At 45.5% G+C, this 13,431-nt stretch overlaps 1 protein-coding gene across 1 annotated transcript in view; it reads left to right on the top strand.

Moving 5' to 3' along the window:
• The window catches only part of phldb1a (pleckstrin homology-like domain, family B, member 1a), a gene marked incomplete at both ends in the record, with an annotated part of 70,383 nt that overhangs the window by 34,820 nt on the left and 22,132 nt on the right, over nt 1–13,431 (top strand). Inside the window, 2 exons of the mRNA XM_084177591.1 lie at nt 3,970–4,095; nt 10,400–11,601. Of these exons, the coding sequence (XP_084033717.1) occupies nt 3,970–4,095; nt 10,400–11,601 (1,328 nt within the window). The remainder of the gene's footprint in view (nt 1–3,969; nt 4,096–10,399; nt 11,602–13,431) is intronic.

Raw genomic sequence — 13,431 nt, 5'->3', positions numbered from 1 at the left:
GGGCGCCGAGAGCACTCACCTTGGTGCTCTGTAGGGTCCTGGCCACTGCCTCACAGGGCCCGAACAGTGCTTCACTACACAGTATGCTGAAGTAGGTTCTTCCTTTGAGCGCCTGTTTGTGCAGTCCCCCGATTTCTGCTCTCGTTTTCCCTTGACACTCTTGTCATCCTTCAGTATGTCTAGTGAGGAGAGGAGAGTGCTGCAGACGAGTGAGATGGCTTTCGTGCGCATGCACCACCTGGTTGGACACAGGCCTAGGATGTTGGTCACTACTTCTTCCACACCAAAAAGAGACTTGTACTACTGTTTACGCTTGTGTGGTTCTCTTATGACGACTGCCACGCCCTGCACAACGTTCAGTGTGTCAGCCACAAGGCTCACCTCGTGCGAAAACTTCTTGCAAAACCAAATCCAGTGACTGGTTACTACAGTGCAAATACATGGACCCTGTACATGCCTCTTTCAGTTGAGCCTGCACACCTGAAAAACGGTTTGACATGCTTCCTCCATCAAAGCAGTATCCCTGGAGCCGTTCCAAGGGAATATTTAACAACGCAAAAAGATGTCCTTCACACACAAGAACAGAGTTTCAGCTGTAGAGTCGGGGGCGTCCAGGTTCTGGTCGACATACTGGAGATTGTTCCATGGTGCACACGTCAGTGGTGCCATCAGCAGTCAGGCCATAGAAGGGACACTGATACGCGCGACACAATCTCCCTCTGTACGGCGTGAGCCAGTTGTTGAATAATCTCATTCTGTATTGTGTCCGACATCCAGTTGTCTCTCCTGTGAACCCATTCCTGTTCCTTTGGTATATTGTAAGTGCGTTCTATCATCAACTTGTAAAGCACACCGTCACGAGTTGTGCCACCTCTGAAAGGAACAACAGCTCTATTCCTGGCAATGCCCTGTTCTGTAACAGCCATATCTGAAAACAAGGCACTGATTTGTGTCAGTTTTAGTAAACAATGTTTTGGTGCAACAACACAAATTCTTACACCTCTTCTGCAGGGGGTGCTGCCGTTTTGCCATTTCACCACAACTTGACGGCGTTATGACAACTTGCTGGCAGTGGGTTCAGAACAACAAGGATAAAAACTATACCAAATAAAATATATATATATACAGTGGCTTGCGAAAGTATTCACCCCCCTTGGCATTTTTCCTATTTTGTTGCCTTACAACCTGGAATTAAAATGGATTTTTTGGCAGTTTGTATAATTTGATTTACACAACATGCCTACCACTTTGAAGATGCAAAATATTTTTTCTTGTGAAACGAACAAAGCTTTGCAGCTCCTTCAGGGTTATCTTTGGTCTCTTTGTTGCCTCTCTGATTAATGCCCTCCTTGCCTGGTCTGTGTGTTTTGGTGGGCGGCCCTCTCTTGGCAGGTTTGTTGTGGTGTCATATTCTTTCAATTTTTTAATAATGGATTTAATGGTGCTCCGTGAGATGTTCAAAGTTTCTGATATTTTTTTGTAACCCAACCCTGATCTGTACTTCTCCACAACTTTGTCCCTGACCTGTTTGGAGAGCTCCTTGGTCTTCATGGTGCCGCTTGCTTGGTGGTGCCCCTTGCTTAGTGGTGTTGCAGACCCTGGGGCATTTCAGAACAGGTGTATATATACTGAGATCATGTGACACTTAGATTGCACACAGGTGGACTTTATTTCACAAATTATTTGACTTCTGAAGGTAATTGGTTGCACCAGATCATATTTAGGGGCTTCGTAGCAAAGGGGGTGAATACAATGCACGCGCCACTTTTCCGTTATAAATTTTTTAGAATTTCACTTCACCAATTTGGACTATTTTGTGTATGTCCATTACATGAAATCCAAATAAAAATCCATTTAAATTACAGGTTGTAATGCAACAAAATAGGAAAAACGCCAAGGGGGATGAATACTTTTGCAAGGCACTGTACTGTATACCACCATCTAAAAGGGCACTTGGCAAGTGGAAAGGCAAAGGGGCATGTGCTCTGCACAGGTAGACTCTATCTGTGCATGTGCCTGGGAGTGAACTATTTTAAGGGTGAAATGTAACAATGTACTTTAGGCTACTCACCTGTTGTTCATCTCTCTCTCTCGGCCTGCTATTCCACTGGCTTGTTCCTAGAATTAATCTGCTGTTCTTGTTACCGTTAAAACATCTCCCCTTGACCCTCTCACCCTGGATCCGGACCACCACGTGCTGTCACCCTAGCTCCCTCCCTCCACACCTGTCCTAGAATGGAGCGTGGATCACATTCCGCTGTTGTTGTGTCAATACAGTAGATTGTCACTGGCACTAAGGAACATTTTGACCTGAATCCTCTGACCAACCAAATTATGGCAGGGAACAGTGTAACAGGGAATCATAACAATACATTGATTAGGGACCTTTCAGAATTTACGGGACAGGGTACTTGGAGAATTTGTGGGAGGGTCATACTTTTTCAATTTCAGTCCGGGGAAGTATTGTATTTTATTTATTTCTCAGTGTTTTAGAATTAGTTGCTTATTATATCTCAATGTGTGCCCGATGCCTCCCCTCAGTGGTCCTCTGTAGCTCAACTGGTAGAGCACGGCGCTTGTAACTCCAGGGTAGTGGGTTCGATCCCCGGGACCACCCATACACAAAAATGTATGTACGCATGACTGTAAGTTGCTTTGGATAAAAGCGTCTGCTAAATGGCATATTATTATATTATTATATATTTCTAATTCTCTGCTGGGCGCGCAATATCACGTTTGTGTGCGCCTATACTTTACTGTGGTCTCAATCAAATGAGCCATAGGCTGAAGTGTATGAGCAGAGAAGCACATGGTAAAGTTATATTTCTAAGACAATTTCCTAAATATGATAAGCAATTAACATCAACATTGCTATGTTGCCATGTAATGTTTTTGAGACTAAGAAGTTTCTCAAACTGCATATCTAAGGCTCTGGTGTAAAATATATTTTCATTTCATTGAGGTATGATTTTCTCCATGTACCACTTATTATAAAAAAACGTACAGTCCCTTAGGTCTGCAGTACATTATGTCATTTCTCTCTCTGTAGTTTTGTGTTGGCTGAGACTTGTCCTACACAGCATCTCCTAACATGTTACCTCATAGACAGTCTATAGATCTCTCTCTCTCTCTCTCTCTCTCTCTCTCTCTCTCTCTCTCTCTCTCTCTCTCTCTCTCTCTCTCTCTCTCTCTCTCTCTCACTCTCTCTCTCTCGCTGCTTGTCCTCCTTACACAGCCAGGGACATTTTCATAATGAAATGGCCTTCAGAAGTCATAACTCACCCTGAGGTGTCTATCCTCCACTGAAACACGCCTGGCTGAGATTGATTAATCAGCTCTTTACTCACTACCATGTCACTAGCCAGCCCCGTGGTCTGAGTGGTGTGAGTCAGAGACAATGACTGTGTATGAAGGAGTCGGAGATGACGAGAAGAGTATGAATAGAAACGAGGACTAAGCTTCATCATTCTGTTTTGATGTAGGTTTGTGTGTGAGGTGTGTGGAAAGCTTAATAATGCAGCACTGGCTATCTATGTCTATCATGATGGATGTGAACCACAACTGGAGGCTCCAGCTTGACTCTCAGATGTTTAGTGGCAGGGGAAGTAGTAGGCTGAAGCTCAGCGTTGTAGCGCGGTTGAAATGTAAAATATCATTTTCAATTGAGCAGGCATACAGTATTGCCTTTAAATGTCAATCAAGCGACAACGCCGATCTGATCCAGTCCTAAGTGGTTTGAAAAGAACAACACTGAAATATGCCCTCCTGTCCTGAAGAACATGGTGTTAGTTTGTACATGTAATAGAGGTGGGGTAGGATAAGCTCCTGTTTGTGGTTACAGGGGACGTATCAGCCACTCTGGCCAGTGACTGCAGAGGTGAACAAGGGGACATAATATGGAGCTTTAGCTGTTTTCACAACACCACTGTTCTATTCTCACCACTCTGTTGTGTTCTCTTGTCCCTCCAGGGTGCATGCTGTGTTTTGGTCAGTCAGCCTTTTTCCGCTTCAACCACCCAGAAGAGGCCCTCAGGATGAAGAGCATGCTACCTGGAGGAAGCCAGGGGCCCAGCGCCTACAAGGCCCACCACACAGGTAACCATCACATCTCAACACTATAGGAACCACACAAGTAATGATAGAGCAGGGGTACTATTTGAGAAGGTCCGGTCAAACACATTTCCTAGGTGGCAAAGATCCGGATGGATGTTGTCATTTATCGGCATAGTAACAAACCCCCGCCTGGCAATCCATGCAACCCCAAACTGTTCAAACTGCTCACACCCCTCTTGTTGGCCATTTTAAAGCTCAGTTCCTGCAATTCTACACATTTTGCCATGGAGCGGGGAGAACATTGTGCAGTTTCTAAGCTAATTTGCTGCAATTCTACACATTTTACAATGGCTTATGTGTGTTCATATGGTACCTGAGTGACTCAACTAAATCAATGGGGGCCCCCCTGGGTGTCGAGGCCCTCAGCACGTAATCTGGCCATGATAACTACAAGATTTAGATAGCTTGTTAGCCTAACCTACCTATCTAGCTAACGTGAGCTAGTAGTTGATCAACAGGACATTTCTGACAGGTTATAAATAGCTCTCTAAGGTCTGTCAGTGAATGACATAACAAGAGGAAAACGACCAAATTTCAAAATGACACCTTGTGCATTCTATTATTATAACTCTCAACAGCAGTAAGTTGAAAACCCGACTGAGTCCCCCCCCAAATTCTATAAATCAATAAATGTTCTGGGTTCGGATCGGGGCCGCGGTCCGCCAATTGAGGATGGCTGTGATAGAACATGCTGCAAGGTAATGACATCACACAGGTAAAGACCAGCGTCTAACCATCACATCATATCAGATGACACCACATCATAGCTCTACACAAAGACCAGCATCAAGCCATCATAATAGACCCAATAGGAACCCCGCAATTTATGTCAGATTTAGTGTTTCAAACTCATTGTAATCGATGACAGAGAGTAGTAGACAGTACAGTTCCACCCTGTCTGGTGACATTCAGTTGATACTACAGAAATATGCACTAGCTGAACAAACCAATACATCAAGCTACTGTACCTTCAAACACTGACCCAATATGAATTGACTGTAATTAATGAGGTGGTCGTTGACAGGGTTTCTAGATAACCGAAGGGACTGACAAAAGAAGGAAGATAGATAGCGCTCCCTCTCCCTCTCGTATGGCACCATTTTGAGCCTATTGTGAAAGACTGCCTCTTAAGGTTATGACCCTGTCTCTCTGTCAGTTCTCTTGGCTCGACGTATGACAAACCATGTTGTTGCAATATGTGGTGGGTGGTGGGTGTGTCCTTCAATGTGTAGGGGTCAAAGATTGGTATTTTATGGACAACAAGACAATCTCCTAATACAAGAAATGACTGGAGAGTATTAGCCTCTAAACAGCCTTTATACCACAGCGTCAGGCACGTTAGATAGGAGTCGACCTGTGCTGAGCACATGCCACTTTGCCCTTTTGGGTAGTGGTACATATATATACAGTACCAGTCAAAAGTTTGGACACACCTACTGATTCAAGGGATTTTCTTTGTACATTCTACATTGTAGAATAATAGTGAAGACATCAAAACTATGAAATAACACATATGGAATCATGTAGTAACCAAAAACGTGATAAACACATCAAAATATATTTTATATTTGAGATTCTTCAAATAGCCACCCTTTGCTTTGATGACAGCTTTGCACACACTTGGCATTCTCTCAACCAGCTTCATGAGGTAGTCACCTGGAATGCATTTCAATTAACAGGTGTGCCTTGTAAAAAGTTAATATGTGGAATTTATTTATTTCTTAATGCGTTTGAGCCAATCAGTTGTGTTGTGACAAGGTAGGGGTGGTATACAGAAGATAGCATATTTGGTAAAAGACCAAGTCCATACTATGGCAAAAAAAGCTCAAATAAGCAAAGAGAAACAACAGTCCATCATTACTTTAAGACATGAAGGTCAGTCAATTTCAAGAACTTTGAAAGTTTCTTCAAGTACAGTTGCAAAAACCCTCAAGCACTATGATGAAACTGGCTCTCATGAGGACCGCCACAGGAAAGGAAGAGCCAGAGTTACCTCTGCTGCAGAGGAAAAGTTCATTAGAGTTACAGTTGAAGTCGGAAGTTTACATACACTTAGGTTGGAGTCATTAAAACTTGTTTTTCAACCACTGTGGATGTATTTCAAGGCCTACCTTCAAACTCAGTGCCTCTTTGCTTGACATCATGGGAAAATCAAAAGAAATCAGCCAAGACCTCAGAAAAAATTGTAGACCTCCACAAGTCTGGTTCATCCTTGGGAGCAATTTCCAAACGCCTGAAGGTACCACGTTCATCTGTACAAACAATAGTACGCAAGTATAAACACCATGGGACCACGCAGCCGTCATACCGCTCAGGAAGGAGACGCGTTCTGTCTCCTAGAGATGAACGTACTTTGGTGCGAAAAGTGCAAATCAATCCCAGAACAACAGCAAAGGACCTTGTGAAGATGCTGGAGGAAACAGGTACAAAAGTATCTATATCCACAGTAAAATGAGTCCTATATTGACATAACCTGAAAGGCAGCTCAGCAAGGAAGAAGCCACTGCTCCATAAAAAAGCCAGACTACGGTTTGCAACTGCACATTTGGACAAAGATTGTACTTTTTGTAGAAATGTCCTCTGGTCTGATGAAACAAAAATAGAACTGTTTGGCCATAATGACCATCATTATGTTTGAAGGAAAAAGGGGGATGCTTGCAAGCCGAAGAACACCATCCCAACCGTGAAGCACCGGGGTGGCAGCATCATGCTGTGGGGGTGTTTTGCTGCAGGAGGGACTGGTGCACTTCACAAAATTGATGGCATCATGAGGAAGGAAAATTATGTGGATATATTGAAGCAACATCTCAAGACATCAGTCAGGAAGTTAAAGCTTGGTCGCAAATGAGTCTTCCAAATGGACAATGACCCCAAGCATACTTCCAAAGTTGTGGCAAAATGGCTTAAGGACAAACAAAGTCAAGGTATTGGAGTGGCCATCACAAAGCCCTGACCTCAATCCTATAGAAAATGTGTGGGCAGAACTGCAAAAACGTATGAGAGCAAGGAGGCCTACAAACCTGACTCAGTTACACCAGCTCTGTCAGGAGGAATGGGCCAAAATTCACCCAACTTATTGTGGGAAGCTTGTGGAAGGCACCCGAAACGTTTGACCCAAGTTAAACAATTTAAAGGGAATGCTACCAAATACTAATTGAGTGTATGTAAACTTCTGACCCACTGGGAATGTGATGAAAGAAATAAAAGCTGAAATAAATAATTCTCTCTACTATTATTCTGACATTTCACATTCTTAAAATAAAGTGGTGATCCTAACTGACCTAAGACAGATCATTTTTACTAGGATTAAATGTCAGGAATTGTGAAAAACTGAGTTGAAATGTATTTGGCAAAGGTGTATGTAAACATCCGACTTCAACTGTATGTACATGTGGGTAGAGGTAAAGTGACTATGCATAGATAATAAACAGAGAGTAGCAGCAGCATAAAAAGAGGGTGTGGGGGGACAATGCAAATAGTCAGTGTAGCCATTTTATTAGCTATTCAGGAGTCTTATGGCTTGGGGGTAGAAGCTGTTAAGAAGCCTTTTGCACCTAGACTTGGCGCTCCGGTTCTGCTTGCCGTGCGGTGGCAGAGAGAACAGTCTATGACTAGGGTGGCTGGAGTCTTTGGCAATTGTTAGGGCCTTCCTCTGACACCGCCTGGTATAGAGGTCCTGGATGGCAGGAGGTTTGGCCCCAGTGATGTACTGGGCTGTACGCATTACCCTCTGTAGTGCCTTGCGGTCGGAGGCCGAGCAGTTGCCATACCAGGCGGTGATGCAACCAGTCAGGATGCTCTCGATGGTGCAGCTGTAGAACCTTTTGAGGATCTGAGGACCCATGCTAAATAGCCTTATAGCCAACAACTAGCTGGCGCTTGTGCTGTCAAATAGTCCCACATGCGCAATCAAGGGATGTGCTACTTTGATGAGTGAAGAATCTTAGCAAGCCTGCATAGTGATCAAAACGAACGACATCCATAGATATAGAACAAAAAGAATGAACAACTGGTTCGCGTCTCTGGCATGTATGAATTTACTTATCAAAATGAAAATATCAATGAAAACATGTCATTTCTATTCTATACCAGTAAATGTGTGCTTTAGTATTGTTTTCTTTGGCAACTGTGGTATAAGTGGGATAAATGGCTCTGCGTTCTACATTACCTTGGAACTAATGAACTCTGCGGACAGATTGTTCATTCTCCTCTGACCTTAGTGCTGCAGCTGGTCTGAGAGCCACACCCGATCCTGTGTGTGTGTGTGTGTGTGTGTGTACGAACCACGCTTTCCTGACTGGGCCCAGTGAGATTGCATCTGCAGCCTGTGATTGAAGTAGAGAGTTTTTAAATTTAGCAGCCCCAGATCCCTATAGGATTACAGCACACACAGCTGAGAAACAAAACCTACAATACACACAGGGTGTGGTCACAGTAGCCTACATACTGTACTATATACAGTAACTGCATGTTTTAGTAGGATCTAAAATTCTTAAGTGTGTGTGTCTGTCTGTCTGTCTGTCTGTCTGTCTGTCTGTCTGTCTGTCTGTCTGTCTGTCTGTCTGTCTGTCTGTCTCTCAGTCATTGCTGAAGTGTGCGGCCTACTTTAGAAATATATATACAGTGGGGAGAAGAAGTATTTGATACACTGCCAATTTTGCAGGTTTTCCTACTTACAAAGCATGTAGAGGTCTGTAATTTTTATCATAGGTACACTTCAACTGTGAGAGACGGAATCTAAAACAAAAATCCAGAAAATCACATTGTATGATTTTTAAGTAATTAATTTGCATTTTATTGCATGACATAAGTATTTGATACATCAGAAAAGCAGAACTTAATATTTGGTACAGAAACCTTTGTTTGCAATTACAGAGATCATACGTTTCCTGTAGGTCTTGACCAGGTTTGCACACACTGCAGCAGGGATTTTGGCCCACTACATACAGACCTTCTCCAGATCCTTCAGGTTTCGGGGCTGTCGCTGGGCAATATGAACTTTCAGCTCCCTCAAAAGATTTTCTATTGGGTTCAGAGGTCTGGAGACTGGCTAGGCCACTCCAGGACCTTGAGATGCTTCTTACGGAGCCACTCCTTATTTGCCCTGGCTGTGTGTTTCGGGTCGTTGTCATGCTGGAAGACCCAGCCACGACCCATCTTCAATGCTCTTACTGAGGGAAGGAGGTTGTTGGCCAAGATCTCGCGATACATGGCCCCATCCATCCTCCCCTCAATACGGTGCAGTCGTCCTGTCCCATTTGCAGAAAAGCATCCCCAAAGAATGATGTTTCCACCTCCATGCTTCACGGTTGGGATGGTGTTCTTGGGGTTGTACTCATCCTTCTTCTTCCTCCAAACACGGCGAGTGGAGTTTAGACCAAAAAGCTCTATTTTTGTCTAATCAGACCACATGACCTTCTCCCATTCCTCCTCTGGATCATCCAGATGGTCATTGGCAAACGTCAGACGGGCCTGGACATGCGCTGGCTTGAGCAGGGGGACTGGCTTGAGCAGGGGGACCTTGCGTGCGCTGCAGGATTTTAATCCATGACGGCGTAGTGTGTTACTAATGGTTTTCTTTGAGACTGTGGTCCCAGCTCTCTTCAGGTCATTGACCAGGTCCTGCCGTGTAGTTCTGGGCTGATCCCTCACCTTCCTCATGATCATTGATGCGCCATGAGGTGAGATCTTGCATGGAGCCCCAGATCGAGGGTGATTGACCATCATCTTGAACTTCTTCCATTTTCTAATAATTGCGCCAACATTTGTTGCCTTCTCACCAAGCTACTTGCCTATTATCCTGTAGCCCATCCCAGCCTTGTGCAGGTCTACAATTTTATCCCTGATGTCCTTACACAGCTCTCTGGTCTTGGCCATTGTGGAGAGGTTGGAGTCTGTTTGATTGAGTGTGTGGACAGGTGACTTTTATACAGGTAACGAGTTCAAACAGGTGCAGTTAATACAGGTAATGAGTGGAGAACAGGAGGGCTTCTTAAAGAAAAACTAACAGGTCTGTGAGAGCCGGAATTCTTACTGGTTGGTTGGTGATCAAATACTTATGTCATGCAATAAAATGCAAATGAATTACTTAAAAATCATTCAATGTGATTTTCTGGATTTTTGTTTTAGATTCCGTCTCTCACAGTTGAAGTGTACCTATGATAAAAATTACAGACCTCTACATGCTTTGTAAGTAGGAAAACCTGCAAAATCGGCAGTGTATCAAATACTTCTCCCCACTGTACCTTTAAAACACTGACTGGTTCCTTCTCCTGTCTTACCATAGACTCCCACACGGTGCTGAATGGGAACCACCAGCCTGCCCTCCATGAGAGGACCCGTTCCGGCTCTGGCCCACACCCAGGCCCCATGACCAGCACCATAGAGAGGGACCTCCAGGACATCATGGACTCTCTGGTGATGGATGACCCCCAGTCCTCCGGGAAGATGGCCCACCACCCCATCCCTCAGTCCCCCCTCTCCCCCATGCTGAACGGGGAAGGGCGTTACCTGCTCTACCCTTCCACCAGCCCTGGGGCCATGTCCGTGGGCTCCAGCTATGAGAACGCCTCCCCGCCCGGCCCCTTCTCCCCGCTCTCCTCTCCTCTGTCGGCTGCCAGTAGTGGTGCTTTCCTGGGGCCTGGTACTTCTCCAGTGCCTGCCCACTCCTCCAGCTACACCCTCACCACCCAGACCCCCGTCCCCCAGCCACGGACCTCCCCTCCTGGGGGCTACAGTGGACCTGCTGATGTGCAGAGGATCCCGGAGAGCCCCAGGCCTCTGAGGAGGGCCCTAGCGGAGGCCTCGCCAAGCCCCACTGCTTCCCGTAGAGGCGTGGGTCAGGACAGCCCAGTAGGCAGTTCAGAGACTCCCAGAGCAGTACATGGAACATCCCACATCCCAGTCTCCAGCGCCAGACTAAACTCTAAACTCTCTGGATGTCAGGCATCCACGGCCCCCTCCAGCCCTAGGGTGAGGGTGGGCGGCTCAGGCTCTCGTCCCCCCAGCCCCCAGCACTTCTCCCAGGCCCAGTCCCACACAGACAGCCCTCAGCAGACACGTAGGACACCAGAGCCCTCTGGACCCTCTAGCCTGAGGGAGCTACCCCCTCCCAGCCCCTCCATGTCCCGCAGAGGGGCTTCTCCAGCACAGGGCTCCCTCCAGGATAGGGGGCTGCGAGCCAGGAGTCCCTCTCCCACCTCCGGGGGAGGCAGGCAGCAGAAGGGCAGCCTGGGTACCGCCTTCACCCCAGCCCTGGGCTCTCTGTCTGGGGCAGGAGCTGGGCCCTCTCCTCTCACGAGCCCCCAGGGCCAGAGGAAGAGGTCTGGTAGCACTGGGGCCACCAAGGACTCCAGGGGGCCTGTACGGCCCCGGACCCGGGAACGCAAGAACAGCATCTCAGAGATCAGCGACAACGAGGATGAGCTGCTGGAGTACCACCGCTGGCAGAGAGAGGAGAGACTCCGCGAGCAGGAGATGGAGAAACTGGTGAGTATTCAGGTGTGTGTGCATGTGTGTGTGTGTGTGTGTGTAGAGGTGGTGTGTGGAGGTGGGGGGGCTATATGTGCTCAGAGGAGTGGAGTTCTATAAAGAGGTGGTGGTGTCTATATGTGCTGGGTGGGTGTTCCAGTCCAGAGGAAGCTTGCTTTGAAAGGGATTGCTGCTCCCCCACTCCTGTGTTGGGTATATATAGAAGTCAGTGAGACAGCGACGCCCTCAGCACATGGACCTTCAGACTCCCTAAGGAATTTACACAAGCATGTCACTCTGATTGCGTCCCAAATGACACCCTATTCCCTATATAGTGCACTACTTTTGACCAGAGCTCTATGGGCCCTGGTCAAAAGTAGCACACTTTTTAGGGAATAGGGTGCTGTTTGGGACACATACCTCTGACTGAGCCCAGGGACCCAAGGGCAGGGTGGCTCAGTCACCATGCAAACACACACAGACACACACACAAACACACACACACACACCACGCCAGCAGCCCAGGGATCTGGGTTCATACTCCTGGCAGATAGCAGCTGATGAGACCACAGGGGGGGGAGCATTCCCCTCCTGTTACCCCATTTACAGACGCTATTTCAGGAGCCAAGAAGTCTCTGGGAACAAATAGGACAGTTACTGACAGCATTTAGCAATATAAGCATGGGAGAGAGCCAGAGAGGGGGCAGAGTGTTTGCATGTATGGAAGAAAGGTCAGGGTGGTCAGAGCTGTGGGTTGGGAGGGAATGTGTCAGTGGCCTCATTTATAAACGTTGCGTACGTAGAAAATATACCCCAAAACATGCGTCAGTTTTCACACAAAAGTTGGCATTTATAAAAAACGGAACTTGACATGAGGAAGTGCTTAACTTCCCGCAAACTTTAGACCATGCGTACACACAATATCTAGTGGTTGAAGTGTTGCATTGCAAGCAGGCAAGTAGTATTTTGTGAAAATTGGTTATATGATGACACCCTTATGCATAAAAAAATAAAAATATAGTAACAAGATGCAAGCATTTGCCATTAGTGAAATTAGCGAAAATCTATTTATTTTATCTTTGCAATCTAAAATAATTACAGATAGGAATATATTTCATATGAATTTATTTCATTTCCATTATCATTTGCAGAATAAATTCCTCACCTTTTCTGACTGTGATGGTTTCAAATAAAATAAAATAACAAATTATAATACAATTGTATTTGTCACATGCGCCGAATTCAACAGGTGTAGACTTTACGGTGAAATGCTTACTTACGAACCCTTCCCAACAGAGTTAAAAATAAGAAAAATATAAATAAAAACACAAGAGGAATAAAATACCAAGTGGTGATGCGGTCAAGATACTCTCAATGGTGCAGCTGTGGAACTTTTTGAGGATCTGAAGGCCCATGTCAAATCTTTTCAGCCTCCTGAGAGGGAAGAGGCGCTGTCGTGCTCTCTTCAAGACTGGGCGGGTGTTTGTGGACCATGTTAAGTCCTTAGTGATGTCCGAATGGACAAGTAAAAACAAATCACACAAAAATCACAATATCCAAGAATTACTCAAATCAGATTTGGATCAGAGAGGCCAACATTGGAATAATATTCAAATCTATTTTTCATGTACATAAATAAAAAAGCCTATGTGCATATTGGCTACATGTCCAAACCGATGCTGACATGTGGGAGGCGCTAGAAAATGTAGCCAAACTTTAATGAGACTTTTAATACATAAATATAAGCTAAACACCAGTCATGTTTCACAAATATAATGAAGGATCATTAACATTAACGTCTAAAGGCTTGATTCTGTCGACATGCTCAAGGCACGGTTCGTTCATCTC

Source organism: Coregonus lavaretus (genome assembly GCF_964263955.1).
Source record: "Coregonus lavaretus genome assembly, chromosome: 15".
NCBI lineage: Eukaryota > Metazoa > Chordata > Actinopteri > Salmoniformes > Salmonidae > Coregonus > Coregonus lavaretus.
The sequence above is the reverse complement of the archived record's forward strand: the minus strand, read 5'-3'. Positions and strand labels throughout refer to the sequence as shown.